This window comes from Accipiter gentilis, chromosome Z, assembly GCF_929443795.1.
Source record: "Accipiter gentilis chromosome Z, bAccGen1.1, whole genome shotgun sequence".
Classification (NCBI taxonomy): domain Eukaryota; kingdom Metazoa; phylum Chordata; class Aves; order Accipitriformes; family Accipitridae; genus Astur; species Astur gentilis.
Window position 1 is genome coordinate 40049186 of NC_064919.1, and position 19166 is coordinate 40068351.

At 42.1% G+C, this 19166-nt stretch overlaps 1 protein-coding gene across 14 annotated transcripts in view; it reads right to left on the bottom strand.

The window, feature by feature from the left end:
* SPIN1 (spindlin 1) overlaps positions 1-19166 on the bottom strand; it is a 66104-nt gene that overhangs the window by 14536 nt on the left and 32402 nt on the right. For 7 of the 14 annotated variants that reach the window (XM_049796198.1, XM_049796196.1, XM_049796189.1 and 4 more), the window contains one exon: positions 15707-15932. In XM_049796198.1, coding sequence (XP_049652155.1) covers positions 15707-15758 — 52 coding nt within the window. In that variant the 5' untranslated portion in view covers positions 15759-15932. Of the gene's footprint in view, positions 1-15706; positions 15933-17203; positions 18002-18022; positions 18190-19166 lie in introns of those variants that run through there. The other 7 variants (XM_049796192.1, XM_049796193.1, XM_049796194.1 and 4 more) reach the window with 3 other exon arrangements.

Genomic DNA, 19166 nt, shown 5'->3' on the forward strand with positions numbered 1-19166 from the left:
ACTTGCTGCGCAGCAACTTCTCCCGTCTTAAATCTGTTCTCCCAGAGGCGCTGATCGGTTCGGCCTTGGCCAGCGACGGGTCCAACTTGGAGCCGGCTGGCATTGGCTCTGTCGGATAGGGAGAAGCTTCTAGCAGCTTCTCACAGAAGCCACCCCTGTGGGCCCCTGGCTACCAAAACCTTGCCATGCAAACCTAATACAGAAGCTCAGGGATAAACACAAGGAGTGACCGCAACTATTAAAAAGAAAGCTGAACTTAACACAACAGGGGCCTGTGTGGTCTGTGTTCTAGGAAAATGGGTGTAACAGTTGCAATGATCAATCGGCTACAATGGTTAAGTGAATCAACTGGCTGTGTAACTTTTCATCCTTGCATTAATCAAAAGGGTGCAAATAAACATCTTTCTGAGCTAGCCAGACCAGCACTGGGCAAGTATATACACATCTCAGCCTAACAGAGTATATAAAAAACAAACAATGAACAAAAACAGCTTTGTTTTTTTGTTCAGCATGGGTCCTTTCCACGGGCCGATCTTCAGTCACAGACTACTCCAGCACGGGCTTTCCCATGGAGTCACGGCCATCTTCGGGGACATCCCCCTGCTCTGGGGTGGAGTCCTCCATGGGTTGCAGGTGGGCAGCTGCTCCCCTGTTCACCTCCATGGTCTGAGGGGGACACGGCCTGCCCTCTCACCACAGGCTGCAGGGGCATCCCCTCCTCCGGCACTCCTCCTCCCCCCCTTCCTTGCTGACCTTGCTGTCTGGAGAGGGGTTTCTCACATTCCAATCTCCTCCCCCGCTGCAGGTTCCACGTCTTAAATCTGTTCTTGCAGAGGCACTACCACCGTCACTGATGGGCTCAGCCAAGATCACTGATGGGCTCGGCCTTGGCCACTGGCAGGTCTGACTTGGAACCAGGGAAGCTTCCAGCAGTTTCTCACAGGAGCCACCCCTGCAGCCCCCTGCCCCACTACACAAACCCAAACCAACTCCTCTATGTGTTTAACAGCAGCATGTGAAAGACTATTTCCCTAATGTGAGCTTACACTAAAAAGATGGTATGTTCCAACAGACACAAGCACCAGTGGTAAAAATATTAAAAATATGCTGAACAGCCCCTGTCACACAGAGGAGTAGCTATGGACCCCAAAGCACCTCTGTAACCATCACCTCTTCCTTGCAGAGTATCATCTGACCCATGCCAACATAAAACATTTGTTACAAGCAGCTAATGTGAGGTCATCTTTGAATGGCTGCAAAAACTATTCCTTTTAAGTGGTAGAGACCATTATAACCAATTCACAATAAAAATATTTAGAAATACTGTTCAGTTTTTATTTTCCCTACAGAAATTAAAAAGTGAATTAGAAATACTAAAATTCTTCTGATGTGTGAGGATATCGTAAGTCCTGTGTGTTTTGCTTTTTTTCAAGATTAAAGGAAGAATTAAAGCTACCACAGAATAAAACAGACAGGAAACTTCTCTTTATATGGCAAGAAATCAGCTCTGCAGAAGACTCTTCTTTCCCAATTTAGCATTGCCAAGAGCATGGGGAGTTTCTTTACAGGTATTTATTTGTAAATGCATGACATTTTAATAAGTGCTGCCTCTGATGTCATATTGCTATATCTTAATGACTTAAAATATTTTTGAGAGAATTTTTTTTTTAAAATTAACTTTTAACATACACTTATATTGCTGATCATCTTCTTCACCTAATTGCAGAACATAAAGCAGTAACCTCGCTCATATAAATTCTCCTGAAACCTCCAGTACTATCTAAACAGCTTTAGACAGAAACCCAATTAGCATTAGTTTTTCTGTCTTGTGTCCAGTTCAAAGCAGAAAAGCATTTAAAAAATCCCAAACATTTCAAAGGCAGTATCTTCATGCAAATCTTTCAAGAGAAAAAACCCATCTGTGTACCAAGTGTTTTGCAGTAAAGCAAAGTTTGGTCACAAGCAGTAAGGTCACTTCAAAGATGTTAATACTAATTAGAGAACAATAAAGGAGAGTTACTACATTCTATACAGTGTGAATGCCATTCACTGGGTTTAAATCCACATTTTTTTACCTCCTTTTAACTACGGACAAGTTTTTGGTAGAACACTCCATGAAATTCCATATTTTAGGTAACACTCAAAATACTCTCTACAACTAAATTGCCCTTTAACATAAAAATAGAATAAATAAATACTGAACAAAAAATGAAGTAAATGGATTAGTTTTAGTTGTCTTTGAAATAACCAGTAAAGACTCAAACTTTGATGAGTCTGAGGAAGGAGAAAATATTTATGTCTCAGCCACTTATATAAGAGCACAGAAACACATTTTTTATAATAGAAAGTGAACACAAACTCCAACTCCAGACAAGAGCAACAGAATTAAGCATTTGTCAGGTGGTCTGTGTGTTTTCTGAGGCTCAGAACAGGTCCTTATAATAGATCCTTAAAATTCAACAGCAAAACTAGAAACCATGTTCCTGAATACTTCTACTTTACTCTAGACAAAGCACACTAAAACAAACATTCTTTCAGGATGTTGACTCCAAGGGAAGTATACATGCAATTTCAACTGGGGAGTATAGGAGGAGAGAATAGGGAGAAGGATCAGAGAAAGCTACTTTCAATGTTTTTATTCACATCAGACAGCACCCTCCATTCAACCCATGAAAATAAGATAGGCTGTTCAAAACACAGCACCGATATCTTACTTCTCTCAATATCCCTTGTGTTTACAACAAGCAGCAAAAGCTGGTTGTTATTGTGCCTCAGAATCTTCTGTGGTAAAACAAGTAATCCCACAGGAATTATTCTGTATCTGGAGGCTATTTCAGAATTACTTCAGGAGACCTAGGAAATACTTTGACATGCTTACTTGCACCTAGTATTGCCCAACCTCAATTTAAAAAGAGTTTGGGGAGGGAAGAGAGTGCATTTAATTGAAGCAGACCAGAAGAAGTACTGAGATAAAAGGAATTCTGACTCTGCCAAAAGATTTCACTGCAATCCTAAACACATCTAGGAGTGGGATCTCTTTTCTTAGTTCACAAAGACAGTACTGAAACAATTTATACTTGCTTTTAAATGGGGAAAAACTACAAAAGTTTGTATATGGCTTAATGTGTCCTAGTTCTTTTCTTTACAAAGAAATTACTTTACATTTTCAAACAATCCAGTAAAGGCATTACAATTGTTCCTGACCATCATGCAGCTTGGTGGGATTCTGTACTTCTGGGAGATAACTGCTAGGAAGGACTCCAGAAGACCATGCCTTTCACTTATACAGTATTAAACAGATGATCACTAGGCTAAAAAAGGCCAAATACAAGTGTAAGCACAAGGGTAATGTAAGAGACTGCGTTGGTTTGCTGACTCGACATCGCTGCTGCCTCGACATCCTGTTGCTGTAGGGGAGCGCGCACAAGATGTCCCCGAAGAAAGCCACCACATCCGTGCCTGCCGAGCTGTGCCTGCCCACAAGCAAAGGGAGAAAACCACCATGAGCACCTGGGCATGCGCCCATGGAGGAACAGAGGGTGGCACACAGGCTAATGAGTTCCAAAGAAATGGGTGGACTTTTCTGAGAAATCGGGGGGACTGGAACGATAAAAGAACTGCGTACTCCCCTCTCGCGTGTGTGCGTGTGAACAACCTGGACATGGAAGTCATCTGAAGGACTGTAACATCTGGATCAGAGGGAGAGGCATTGGACTGGCAGCAGAAGGACCTGACCCTCCAACATCGGCGTCGGAACCGACTCAGCAGGACGTTGCTGGCTTCGTGGTGGTGGCAACTAGTCTTGCTAGTCTCTTCCATTCTCTTGCTTAGGTCTGCCTTTTCTTTTCCTTCTTCCTCACTTTGTTCTATCGCAGTTGTTGGTTGGTGTAGAAAAAAAAAGTTGTAAGGTTGTACAGCATTTGACCTCGTTTCTGTCTTAATCTCGCTCTCAGGATCATTTAACAACCCTCCCTGATATTGGGTCGGGACATCTTAGTTGGTGTCAGAAGTGGGATCTCTAGAGATGAGGATGCTGTACTGATTTGTTGCTGAACTTTTGCATTACTGTGTAGTCTGGCTCCTCAGACTGAAAAGGGGGAAATAGTATATTCACGTGTGACCCTCTCAGGCCGTGATCCTCCTTCAGTTAGTGTGTGGCTTTGAAGTTCGTGCTCTTGAGAGTGAGAAGGGGGGAATTCCGAACTACTGTGAGACCCTCTCAAGACGTTGCCCTCTTCTAGTGGTGTTGATCTGTGACTGGATAGTGTGCCCTTCTGAGAGGGAGACCCTCTCAGAACGCTGACCCCCCGATTTGTGTTAAAGAAAATGGATACTTGGGAAACTGTTGGTGTGTGTGATTCTGCGCCCTCGCAGGTTGAAGGAATAGAGAAACTATATGATCTTTTAGAGGACTACCGATCTTGCTCCTCAGTCCAGGGACAAGATTGGGCGAAAAACCACTGGTTTCAACCACAGAGTGTGGTGGATTGGATAAGAATCTTACAGAAGGAAGCTAAGGTTAAGAAAGGGAAAGGAAAAGCTATAATCTGTGCGGTGCTAGGAATGAGTCTGGCAGCTGTGATGGAAGAGAGGAAGCAGAAGTCTGGTCAAAGTGATATGATCAGAAGTCTGCAGGAACAATTGCAAGAAAGTAAACAGTTGCTGGAGGAGGAAAGAAACCTTGTTAAGGTTTTAACAAAAGAATTGAAGAAGCAAATGGCGAGAGAGATGGAGAGAGAGGCAGAGGTAGAAACGCCACCTGTGGAGAAAAGGATACAGCAAATCTACCCTCAGGTGGATTTGCAAAGGGCAAAGGAGACCATAGAGAGCCCTCCCCACGTGTGTCCAGTGATTAAAACAGAGTATGTGTATGAGGACAGTAGCGATGACCGTCCTCAGGTAATCACCAAAGAAGCCCCATATACAGCAACTGAATTAGCAAAATTGAGGAAAGATTTTTCAAGGATGGCAAAGGAATCTGAGACAGAGTATGTGTGGAGAGTGTCTGTGACAGGAGGAGATGGAATCTTATTGTCAGAGAAAGAAGCAGAAGGATATTGGGGTCCAGGTGTGTTTCTAACAACTGGCGATCACCGGGCCCCATGGTCACTGACTTGGAGAGCTGCGTAGTGGGCTAGAGAGGGCTGAACCCCATAGAAAGGGGAGATCCCCTTGCCATAACCGGTATGGTGGATCAGCTGGTAGAAAGTGTGCAAAAGGCGGCATCCATCCAGATAATGTATGACCAGGAGCTCAAGCCCCATCAGGGCTCCCCGATGCTGCTGCCTGCGGACCCAGAGAGGATGAGTATTCTAATACGGGGGCTCCCCGACTCTCTGAGACCAATTGGGATCCAACTGTGAGGGACAATTCTAAACACCCTCAATGGACAAAGGACTAGGTCCACTCTGGAGGGGAGAATGTCCCCTGACCATCGGCGGCCAGGGAGAAAAGTGTGGACATGGGGAGAGGTAGCTCAGGAATTGATTGATTTTGAGAGAAAATTTGGGATTGATTTTGAGAGAAAATTCGGCCCTGTTAGTGGACCGTCTCAAAGAACTGAAAACAAGATCATATGGCGACTTAGTGGGTGGCTATTAGCCCCTGGAAGACAGCAGCCCCTAAGTCGACAGAGACTGTGGCAACTAGGGCTTCAGAAAGGCATTCACCGGGACTTGATGGATGGGCTCTTGACCCAAAGATTGGAAGAGCTTGTGCAGAACTGGTCAGGGCAAAAGGCCGTTTCCAAACCAACACCTAGTGCCCCACCCTTGATAAACCCTGAGAACGAGTCGACTAAGGAGAAGTTGGCAGGAAACTAGATCCTCTGCTCCCTGAAGGTGAGGGGGGAGACGGAGGGTGGATGTTTGTTAGACAACCCACCTGCAATACAAAAGGAGATTTACTGACTCCTATCGCTGTAGGACCAAAGAAAAGACCGGTGACCTTTTTAATTGATACTGGGGCACAAATTACTGCGCTAAGGCGGACTGAAGCAGAACAATGTGGGATTTCGGCCCCATCTAAAAATCTGATTGTCTTAAATGCTTTTGGGAAAACCCAATCCGTTCCCATGACTCCGGCAACCCTATGGTTACCAGGGGAAGAAAACCCAGTCAATACCATGGTGGCCGTAGGATCTTTCCAGATGAACCTTTTAGGTATAGATGTTCTGAAGGGTAGACAGTGGCATGACACCCAGGGAAACTCATGGTCTTTTGGTGTCCCTCAGATTAGGCAGTTAGCTGAAACATCCAGCCTGGAGGTGCGTCTATTGCAAGCGGCACCTACCCTTCCCCCTTCTAAGTTGACAAATGTTAAAGGCTATCCAGTGCCTCTAGGAGCAAGAGAAGGAATTACGCCAGTTCTGGAGGATTTAAAGAAACAAGGGGTTGTAGTTCCTACTCACTCCCCTTTCAACTCCCCAGTATGGCCAGTCCGAAAACCAAATGGCAAATGGAGACTGACCGTAGATTACAGGAGGCTCAGTGCCAACACAGGTCCACTAACAGCTGCTGTACCAATGCTGAATTGATCGCTGCCATTCAGGAACAATCCCATCCTGTCATGGCAACAATCGATGTTAAGGATATGTTTTTTATGGTCCCTTTACAACCTGAGGACCAGGATCGCTTTGCCTTCACCTGGGAAGGACAACAGTACACCTCTACACAACTGCCCCAAGGATATAAGCACTCCCCCATGCTGGCCCACCATGCTGTAGCACGAGAGTTGGTAACAATTCCCATAAAAGCAAAGGTAAAGATCTATCAATATATAGATGATGTTCTCATAGGAGGAAAGCAGGTAGAAGAGGTTAGAGAAACGCAGAATAACATCATCACCCATTTGGAAAGTATAGGGTTGACAATTCCACCTGAGAACATCCAAACCCCTTCGAGTGAGGTAAAGTTTTTAGGAATCTGGTGGAAGGGAGGCATGACATGTATCCCACTGGATACCCTTTCCTCCCTTGATCAAATCCAAATGCCAGAGTCAAACAAAGACTTACAGCATGCACTAGGATTGCTTGTGTTTTGGAGAAAACACATTCCTGACTTCTCAATTATTGCTAGACCCCTGTATTACTTGCTGCGAAAGAGAGCTCAGTGGGAATGGACTCAGGTCCATGACAAAGCTTTACAGTTGTTGGTATTTGAAGCGAATGCCTATCAGGCTCTTGGTCCCATTCAGCCAACAGATCCGGTTCAAATGGAGTGGGGATTTGCCAAAACTGGACTGTCAATCCATCTGTGGCAAAAGGGTCCAGAGGGGCCTGTTGGGCCCATTGGGTTTTACTCTCGTAGCTTTAAAGACGCTGAAAAAAGGTATACAACTTGGGAAAAGGGTCTATTTGTAGTTAGTTTAGCTCTGAGAGAAGCCGAACGGATCATCCGGCAACAATCTATAGTGCTCAGAGGTCCATTTAAAGTGATCAAAGCAGTTTTGGCAGGAACTCCACCCCCTGACGGGGTGGCCCAGAGAGCCTCTGTGCAAAAGTGGTATGCACAGATAGAACACTACTGTGAAGTCTTCTCCGTATCAGAAGGAGCTGCAAAAGTGTTAAATATACAAGATGAGGTGAACTCAGACAGAGACACCTCCGAGCTTTTGTCTGTAATAGAAGTAGCTCCTCCGTTTTCTGGACAATTGCAAAATGTCTGGTTCATGGACGCCTCGTCGAAGCGAGAGGGAAAAATTTGGAAATATCGAGCTGTGGCACTTCAAGTAGATACTGAGGAACAGATCATTAGCGAAGGGATAGGTAGTGCACAAGTAGGAGAACTAATTGCTGTGTGGAGCGTCTTCCAGCATGAGGCTCAGTCTGCTTCCTCTGTCTGTATCTATACTGATTCTTATACTGTGTTTAAGGGCTGCACTGAGTGGCTTCCATTCTGGGAACAAAACGGGTGGGAAGTCAATAGGGTACCTCTATGGCAAAAAGAAAAATGGCAAGATATTCTTACTGTTGCCAGACAAGGGAAATTTGCAGTAGCATGGGTAGCATCTCACCAACCAGACGATGCCCCTGTGAGCCAATGGAATGCTAAAGTGGATGAGCTAGCCTGGCTAGCTCTCCTACAAAGCACCCAGATGGTGGAAAATTGGGAATGCCTGTTGGAATGGCTACATGTAAAACGGAAACATGCAGGAGTCAAAGACCTCTATAGTGAAGCACAAGCCCGAGGGTGGCCAGTTACCAGGGAAGAATGTAAAACCTGTGTGTCCTCCTGTGAACAGTGCCGCATCCGTTTGGACAGACACCTGCTGGAGGGTGACCCCCTGCATTTGAAAGAGGCAAAAGATGCCTGTGGAAAAATTCATAAGATTCACACTAACCCGAGAAGCGAAGTTGTTCTTGTTTCACTTTCAGGAAGAAGCAAGCAACACAGACATGACCACAGAAGAAGAAAAGCAGACACGATGTTATTTCTAATTATGTTATGTTGGAGATTTACCTATGAAGGTGAAGGGAAGCAATTCCCCCACCTCCCCTTATCCCATATGATTCCTATAAGGATAACGAATCTGTTTTGTCAGAAACTAGCCCATGTCCCCATTCAAACATGGAATGTTTGGGACAGTATCCATGGTCTTGGTTACCTGGAGCACCATGGGTAAAACGGCTTCTGTTTTACCTGTTGTGTGCATTTGTCGCTTTGATGTTTGTCATGTGCTATTCATTGTTTTATTCAATTAATCCAACATGTCATATCAAATATGCAATTTGTACCTGTTGCTTCACCTGACGGTGTAAAACAGATTTGTGTCGTTCGCCAATCAAAACGCGCGACTGTATCAATTGTTTAGGCACATGCGGTCTGGGCTGGGACGTGGAACTGCACGAACACCCCTTCACATGCAGGTTAGTCAGACCACCATGTTTTGGCTCCGTAGTTACCCAAAATGTATACTTTTCTCATAATTAACTTTGCGACAGTTGTTTTGTTAGCCATCGCTATATGTATGCCTTGGTCTTGTAAGTGTCCTGGGTGGTTTTGGAATTTTGTGGCAGTTGTTTTGTTGGCCTTTACTACATTTTTCCTTGTTGTATGCATGTGTTGGTTTTGTAAGGGTCCGCATCAACCATCTTGTAATTGTACTTGTGCATATGGACCACCATCTTCTCCCCCTCCCCGTTCTGACAGACCAGGAACACCCTCCTTAGGCCTGGACAGGGACATATTTCAGTAGATACTGTTATCATTGTTGTTATCTTAATATGTGTTTAAATAAATAGTGGTTAATTATTATTATATAGGATTATTGTTTGTTTACCTTTGCATTGATTCGAATTTGGGAGAGAAGTTTTAGGCCCAAGCAGCGCATGTGTGTTAGGCGCATGCGGACTCCAACATCGAAAGACCGCATGGGCTGTTAGGGCTGGGACCATTTTCTGGCGTAGCGCTGGCAAGATGACGGAGTATGAATACGTGTTTGCATTGATTCCAATTTACTATATAGCCTTTGCTTTAATGGCGGTTATCTTAATAGTTCTCTTATACTTCTCTTTTGTCCTTGTAATTGTTCATGTGAATGGCCGTATTTTTTTTTTTATTATTGACTCTCTGTAACCTTGAAACGTGTTTTAATATTGTAGAGCTGGTTAAGTTTAGAATAAAAGTTGATGTTAAGTAGATGTTGTTAGTTATTGGATGTTGTTGTTTAACCTGTATAGAAATTGTTATAAGTGTTATGATAAGTATTGTAGTCTTTAGTATTACAGTGTTAGCTAAATTTATAATAGTTAATTGTTATGATCCCAGTGTAGAAGTATTGTAGTAGCATAGAATCCAAATCACCTTATCTTGACCTTTGGTTTTTGTTTTTGTTGTATTATGGAAATCTGTTAACTTGGTTATATTGTTGTAGCATGCACCTTTTCCCTCTTTCTCTCTCTACACCTTTACTTTCTTCGCCACCATGAGGACAGCAATGTTGAGCCACGGGGTGGATGTAAGAGACTGCATTGGTTTGCTGACTCGACATCGCTGCTGCCTCGACATCCTGTTGCTGTAGGGGAGTACACTGTAGGGATGTCCCCAAAGAAAGCCACCACATCCGTGCCTGCCGAGCTGTGCCTGCCCACAAGCAAGGTGAGAAAACCACCATGAGCACCTGGGCATGCACCCATGGAGGAACAGGGGGCGGCACACAGGCTAATGAGTTCCAAAGAAATGGGTGGACTTTTCTGAGAAATCGGGGGGACTGGAACGATAAAAGAACTGCGTACTCCCCTCTCGCACGCGCGCGTGTGAACAACCTGGACTTGGTAGTCATCCGAAGGACTGTAACATCTGGATCAGAGGGAGAGGCATTGGACTGGCAGCAGAAGGACCTGACCCTCCAACATCGGCGTCGGAACCGACTCAGCAGGATGTTGCTGGCTTCGTGGTGGTGGTAACTAGTCTTGCTACCTCTCTTCCATTCTCTTGCTTAGGTCTGCCTTTTCTTTTCCTTCTTCCTCACTTTGTTCTATCGCAGTTGTTGGTTGGTGTAGAAAATAAAAGTTGTAAGGTTGTACAGCATTTGACCTCGTTTGTGTCTTAATCTCACTCTCGGGATCATTTAACAACCCTCCCTGATATTGGGTTGGGACAGGTAAACACAACTTATTTTACAATCAATTATACTATGTAACATTAATTAAAAAGAAAAATAATCTGTATTCCCCTATATTGTAGACACCACACACTTAACTAGAGACAGGCACATGCCATGCACAGGAACAGTTGGCTGATCTACTGAAACTATGTCCTTGAAAGCAACTCTATACTTTGACAAACTCATAGAGGCTGTAGCTATGCACCCTACCTACTGTTGTGAAAAAGTGTTTAGCTTTCCTTCTTTTTTCCATCTTCAATCCTACCCTTTATTTCTCAAGATGGAACTATGAAGTATGTGGTGCAGTAGAGATAGATTTCAAAAGCCTACATATTTTTATCAAAAGTACCTCTTCCTTTACACCTACTTACAGCAAATAAACACATTTCCTTTGTAGGCAGACAGACAGGACAAATGAAAATTAGCTTTTTCAAAGCAGCCACTACACCTGTAATGTTACTGATTGATTAGTCTCTACAATAGGATGAAATTAAAATCAGCTGCAAAAAGCTTTGGTAACGCATTAAATTTTGCCCTATATGAATACCTGACACAAACACTAGTTTATCTATACCTCCAGAGAGTTTTTTGTAGCCTGTATGTGATCCAAGAGTCTCCTAGAATCCCATGATTTTACACGATTAACAGATCAAATATAAAGTTCATACACTATTTCCATGTTTTCACCATATCTTTTAGTCAGGAGGAAGAATGAATAATAGAAAGACTATACTAATGCTAAATTATCTACTCTCAGATAATAGCAATTTTATAGACAGGACTTAAATTTTCCACTTGAAGTATCTGGCTGTTCTGAAACACTACATGTTCAAGTAGTTTCTTGGAAGTGGCAACTGTCTTTAAAAAAGGAAGGCAATAAATGTTAAAATAAGATATTTGCATCAATAATGCTGTAAAGCACAGCAAAAATCTTGTTAAAGTTACTTGTTAAATGTGCAAGACTGTTTTTACAGCTCTAGCAAATCAGCGAGCCTTCCAAGAGCACCTAGTCCAACCCCACTGGTATGGGAAGGGACTTTTCTCTAGATCAGGTTGCTCAGAGTCCCTAACCTGACCTTGAACACTTTCAGTGATGGAGCATCCACAACTTTTGGGCAACATGTTCCAGTGTCTCACCACCTTCATTGTACATAATTTCTTCCTTATATTCAATCTAAATCTACCCCCTTTTGTTTAAAGCCATTACCCCTTGTCCTGTCACCACAAGCCTTGGTAAAAAGTCTCTCTCCATCTTTCTTATAAGCCCCCCCTTAAGTATTGAAAGGCTGCAGTAAGGTGTCCCCAGAGCCTTCTCTTCTCTGGGCTGAACAATTCCAACTGTCTCAGCCTTTCTTCACAGGAGAGTTATTCCAGCCCTTTAGCCACTTTCATGGCCCTTCTGTGGACCTGCTCCAACAGGTCCACATCCTTCTTGTACTGGGGCCCCAGAGCTGTATGCAATGTTCCACGTGGGGTCTCACAAAAGCAGAGTAGAGGGGGAGAATCACCTCCCTCGACCTGCTAGCCGCACTTCTTTTTGTGCAGCCCAGGATACAATCAGCTTTTTGGGCTGTAAGTCCACATCGCTGGTTCATGTCCAATTTTTCATCCACCAGCACACAAGTCATTCTCTGCAGGACTGCTCCCAAACCATTAATCTCCCCATCTGTAGAGATATTGGGGATTGCCCCAGCCCAGGTACAGGACCTTGCACTTGGCCTTGTTGAACTTCATGTGGTTTGCACGGGCCCAGTCCTCAAGCCTGCCAAGGTCCCTCTGGATGACATACCTTCCCCTCTAGTTAATCAACTGCACCTCTCATCTTGGTATAATTTGCAAACTTGCTGAGGGTGCACTAAATCCCACTGTCTATGGCATTGATGAAGATACTAAATAGTACTGGTCCCGATATGGACCCCTGAGGGACAGCACTTGTTACTAGTTTCCAGTTGGATGTTGAACTGTTGACTGTAACTCTTTAGATGCAGCCCTCCAGTCAATCCACCAACCCATACTTCTCCCATTATGTAGGTAATAGATGTCATACTCATGCCCACTGTTATTGTCATTACTAATTATTTCAAATAAAGTAACTGTGAAGTTCAATAATCACTTAAGTAGGCTAAATCCTTAGCATTCCCAAGTAAGGAAAAAAACCCCAAACAAACCCACCCCAAAAGATCACCATGACTGCTTTAAGTATATAAAAAGTCATAAGGATCACTGACACGTAGTTAATCCTAATGCACAGAACACTGCCACAACCGCCGGACTAAAAGTCTTTCTTCCCTAGCAAATAAACTTCTAACCTAAAACTGAGGAAGACTATCTCTTTCCCTGTTCATAACCAAATTCTCCCTTCTAAAAAGAAGAGGGGAGTTGCCACTTAAACCACTCTGTCACTGTACCTGGTTGCGCTTTTGATAAAGTTATCTCCTAGAGACACTTTTTAAAAAAACAAAAACCAAAATAACCCCCACCCCAAACAACTAACTTGCTATAATCTTAATTTATATCACACTGCAAGGCCTCTCTTTCAGCCATAATTTTATAATCTCTGATGAACTCAATTACTGCATTTGCTATTCTTTTCAAAGGAAGAATTTGACCACTATCAGTGAAACTACCACTGTGATAAACAAATGTTCTTTCTAGCTGCCTTTAGAAGTCCCATGCCCAATCTTCATTGCAGAGTGGGCTATGCAGTCTCCTAATTGCAGCTGCCTGCTGTACTCTTTTCTAATGCACATCCATAATCAAGAAATAAACAGCAGATAATTCCACATGCTGTACCACAACCCCCCCCAAAAAAAGAAGCAGTAAAAGCTATCTAGCCTCAGCCCACCATATATGATGAGGAGGAGAAGCAACAACAGCAAAGAGGTCAGCAGCTGTCTTCCTCAAGGATATAACAGCCAAAGACTGAAAGCCGGCAACACCCAAGCCTAGGCCACAACCATGCCAACAGTTGAAGCAGACCAAATGTGCATGATTTATAGGTTGTATTTAAGCAACAGTGATACTACATTAATCAAATTAATACAAGTTAAGGACTTCTCAGTTGTGATTAAAAACTTCACAGAGAAAAGTATACACAAATAATAACTGTTGTACAGGGATTTTAAAATGCAAAAATGGCATCCAAAGAAATCTGTGTGTCAATTTTAATGACAATCTGGCACGGTGACAGCTATAGGACAAACTATAACAAATAATAGAAAATGTGACTCTTCAAAATATGTCTATGAATCTTTTAAGAGCCAAAAAAACCAAATAGGTAGCAAAATTTTCTTCTCAACATATCTAAGTAAAATATCCTAGCTTAACTTTTTTGGTTTTTAGGGAAAAAAAAGCTAGCCACATAATCACTCTCTAAACTTTTGAGTTATGACACTTGAAATCTGTGCTGCAGTTTTGTTCGTCATTGTATGTCACAGTTGAAGTCACTAGATAAAATTCTTCTAACAGTTCCCTTAAAAACCTAGTGTCTGAATTCTTTGAACTTAGGCACTGTGCCCAGTTAATACTTAGAAGTCAACAAGACTGAAATTAGGTACCAGGTCAAAGCCTGCTCTCCTTTCTTTTCTCTTACAAATACAATTCCACTCCCACAGGTATTCTGCTAGTGTCAAGGGGAAGGACAACTCATCAGTTGACAGAGTGAAAACTCACTGAACCAATCGTTTAAGCCTTTGTACTGAGTCTCTCCTTTGAAACATTAATTAAAAATATTTGCTGAAGTTACATTTGAAATCAGTAGATGTTTTGCGACAGCAAATAAACATTAATATAAGGTAATCACAGGTAAACACAGTTTTGAAAGTTTCCAAAGGGTTTCAGAGAAATTTTCCAGTATGAGTTGCTTCAGTTCTCAATTAATTCGATGAGTGTTTGAAAGCACCAGAATGGACTATTGCTTGGGTATTTTAGAAGTTAACTGAGCCTTCCCAATTACAGATGAAAGTTGCTTAGTTTCTTGAGATTTTTACAAAAGCACCAATTCACAATGGTGATTGAAAATATGCTGCATCATATGTCTACAAAATCTTTCCCCACACAGGTCACTGACTAATAACTTTTGCTGCAGCACAGAATAGGAAGGGCACTCTCCCCCCCTCCCCGGGAAAAACCTGAAAGTAATTTCATGACAGAAAAAAAAAATGACTAAATATACAAAACAATTTACATTACCTAAAAAAGTTAAACTAAAGAGCAAATAATTTAACAGAAGAATGAACAACATTCATCTGTACCCTTTTCATTCTCAAACTGCTGGCCTGTAGAATTCCTCATTTGCAAACAATAACTTCTAGTCCCTGTACCACTCTTGTCGAGGTAGAATTTACAGCTGAAGCACAGTCTAGAGTAATTTATACAAGATCAAGTATCAACCTACAGAACAACTCTTCATTGGTCACTTGATTCATTTTTTGCATCATTGCTGATGATTGATGAGACTGACATTGCTGAGGAGTGACTGAGATTCATTAGTCTTTTAAGCTGCAAAACTTTGAATAAGCCTAACTAGTCATAAGAATATGAATGCTTACTCATATTTTGCATTTCTCTGAATAAAAAGTTGCTTTAAAATCCTCTAACCTATTTCAGTTTAGAGAACACACACAGTAGCAACAATATTTGCATTTTTTTAGTGAGTTCAAGAGATTCTCTTTTACAATTACGAGCTGATCAGCCTCTTTAAAACTATAGAGTTTTACACTAAGTTATAAATATATGCTGAATAAATTTCTGTATGTTCCAGCACTTCCGAGATCAAGAGAAATTCTCCCCTTAATATGGCAATGTAATCCTACAACATTGATCTTGTTCCTTTTTAGAATTTTATGCAACTTACAGTTTTAATAAAACTTTGATATTATAGATTATATTAAACACTGCTTATATGTACATCTCTACTGCCAAATTAAATTTATGTATGCCTTTTCAATTCATCAGCTTCTGTAACAAAAGTAAATGTTCTTTTAAGACAGGAATGATATCACCTTCATAAAACTATTAACATATGTAAAAAAAAAAATCTGTAAGTAAACAAACTTTTTGCCCAATAAAACCATCAAAACCTCCCAGAAAAGCACCTCACCTGCATCAGCTCTGGACCTCTGACCTGGTGATTTTCCAAATGGGGTCTTCATTCATCTGTGTTTAAGTGAGCAGCAAAGCTGCTGTACTAGGGTGAAAATCCAGTTCTTCCCAACTCTCAGGATATCTTCTTACTCTTAGAATGAGACAGCTACTTATTAATCCACCATTCAATCATGAATTTGTCCTTCCTCAAATGTAGAAGATGCCCTTTCAATTACAGTACTCTGAAAAACAGAACAGGTAAAGTATAAGTAGTTTGATTTGAGATTTGGTTAAGATAAGCATTAACTGGCTTAGTTACAATAAAAAAATATTTTGTTTCACTTTAATGCTTGTTTTCCTACTCAACAGGAAATTCCTTCATATGCTGCTACTCTGAAAACATTCAGCAAACAGAGGGCATACAGGCAAGAATACAGCAAAACAAATACTAGGGCTGCTACTTTTCCCTCATATTCACAGGCAAGTCATCTATTTACAGAAGGAAAGCTGCTTAAAAAACACTGAGCTTAGTACAGGGAACAATGACTACTAGCTTAGAAGAAACTGTACTACCTTTGCCAGAGGTAAAGGACAGATCAACTATTTCCATTTATTAGAAACAAAACACCCTCACACCCACATGGCAGAATAACTTTGCTTTATAAAAGTTTAAAAAAAAAAAAGTCTGTTGAAAAAATCCAACAGCAAGGGTATCAAAAACACTGATTCCACAGCAGTGACAGCTCAAGCCACCAATTTAAGTCATTGGTTCATAGAAGATCTGCAGAAGTTTTGGTGAATTCTCTACACCTAAACCCATCAGATTCCCAAAACATTTAGTCATCACATTCTTCTCCATGAGGCAGATAAGTGAGGACAACTTTTTAGTCTTTTTCAGGACTAAATTACAGAAACTTGTTGTGGTGGGTTGACCCTGGCTGGATGCCAGGTGCCCACCAAAGCTGCTCTATCACCACCTCTCCTCAGATGGACAGGGGAGAGAAAACATAACGAAAGGCTCATGGGTCAAGATAAGGACAGGGATATAACTCAGCAATTACCATCACAGGCAGAACATACAACTTGGGGAAAACTAACTTAATTTATTACCAAACCAGAGTAGGGTAATGGGAAATAAAACCAAATCTTAAAACACCTTTCCCCCATGCCTCCCTTCTTCCCAGGCACAGCTTCACTCCCAAATTCTCTACCTCCTCCCCACCCCCACCACAGCACAGGGGGACAGGGGATGGGGGTTAGTCAGTTCGCCACACCTTCTCTGCCGCTCTTTCCTCCTCAGGGGGAGGACTCCTCACTCTTTCCCCTGCTCCACCATGGGCTCCCTCCCTACAGGAGACAGTTCTCCATGAACTTCTCCAACATCAGTCTTTCGAACGGGCTACTGTTCTTAAAGAACTGATCCAGCATGGGTCCTTTCCACAGCAGGCAGCCCTTTGGGCACAGACTGCTCCAGCGTGGGTCCCCCATGGGGTCCTAAAACCTGACAGCAAACCTGCTTTAGCACGGGCTCTTGTCTCCATGGTCCTCAGGTCCTGTTAGGAGCCTGCTCCAGTACGGGCTTCCCACAGGGTCAAGCCTCCTTCAGGCTTATCCACCTGCTCCACCGTGGACGTCCACGGGCTCTGGGGGGACAAGCCTGCCTCACCACTGTCTTCCCCACAGGCTGGGGGTGAACCTCTGCTCCGGCACCTGAACACCTCCTCCCCCACTCCTTCTTCACCGACCTTGGTGTCTGCAGGGCCATTATCTCTCACATGTTCTCACTCCTCTTTTGGGCTGCAGTTTGTTGAGTAGGTTTTTTACCCTGTTATTAAATACGTTATCAGAGGCACTACCACCATCCCCAACTGGCTCGGCCTTGGCCAGCGGTGGGTCCGACTTGGAGCTGGCTGGCATTGGCTTTATCAGACATGGAGAAGCTTCTACCAGCTTCTCACAGAAGCCACCACTGTTGCCCTGCTGCTGCCAAAACCTTGCTGTGCAAACCCAATACACTTGTGATCACCTGAAAATCTGAAGAATTACAGGTTAACTTATTTCACACTAACATTTTTGGACAGGAAATTTTTACCCAGATTAATCCATTACTTCAGTGCTTACATACAGCTAAGACCAGTGAGGTCAGATCATCCTTTTAGCCTCATTTCCTTATGAAATGTCACTGCTGCAATCATGTTCTCTGTATCTCTTAATCCCCACCAGTCTTCCCTCTTTTACTTCAGTTTTGGGACCTGCTGTCAATTGTCATGCAGGGGTTAAAAAACAGAAGAATGGCCCTAAATAGTGACCCAGCTGAAGGAAAAAAGCATACCTTATGCTCATGCCTTACTGAATAAGGGAACATACAGGGACATGCCTTGAGGTACGGTAAAAATGCTTCGCAGAAAAATGTATTTACATCTAAGAACACTTGTCAATTCTTCCACGAATCGCACCCATTAACTTCTAGGAACATTAGAGAAACACAGATGAATACTCCTAGGAAAAAAACGAGCAATAGGGAGACAAACATTCAGTAGTTTACAGTTTTTAGAAAGTTCCCTACTATGCTTGGAAGAGCTAACTTAAACATTCAGAGTCAGAAATTTGTAAGAATTAGTGAAATTAAAGTTAAAAATTCATTTACAGGAACTTACTAGTTTTTCCACATTTCATCTCTTCCTGAAATCTACTGGTGTACACAATAATACTGACTGACACCAGGGCAACAATAGTCAACATTTAAAAAGCACTTGAAGATATAATAGGAAGCAATTAGCTTAACTACCTTACTAAAACACAACATAAGGATTGTCTTTTCTACTAAACTAAAAAAATATTTTACTATGAATTAAAATACATTAGTAGAGAAGCACACTGACTATGAAAACAAACTCTGAATTCAAAGCACTGCTGTGATATACTACCATATTCAATCTCACAGTCACAGCATATGCATACGAGAGATATCCAATTTTTTCCTCCAGGAGAGCTATTGGTTGAGAATCAACTGTAATCTAGTATTATATTATTCTACTTTAAAAAAAAAAAAACAAAACCAAAACACAAAACCAAAGCCCAAAAAACAGCCCCTCAACCCCCCCCCCCAAAACATAAAGCAAACAACCTTACCACCACAAAACCACAAACTGTGAAAATCCTTCAGCTTTAGAAACTAACATATCCTTTTGCAATAAGCCTTTCACCTGTTATTCAAGAAGCTGTAAATATTTCGTAACACCTGTATATATTATATATTCCCCACCCATCATTTCCAATTCATGGCAAAAATATAAAGTACTATATAGATATTTTAATTTCACTGGTTGTTAAGTAACTATGTTTATAAAGATAACAAACACAACAAAAGTTGTGGTCTTCTACCAGTTAACTTTTTATGGTATGTCCCCAGTCATTACTATGCCACAAATCTGAAGTCATACCTCTAAAAAGGAAAATTATTTCCTAATACTTTT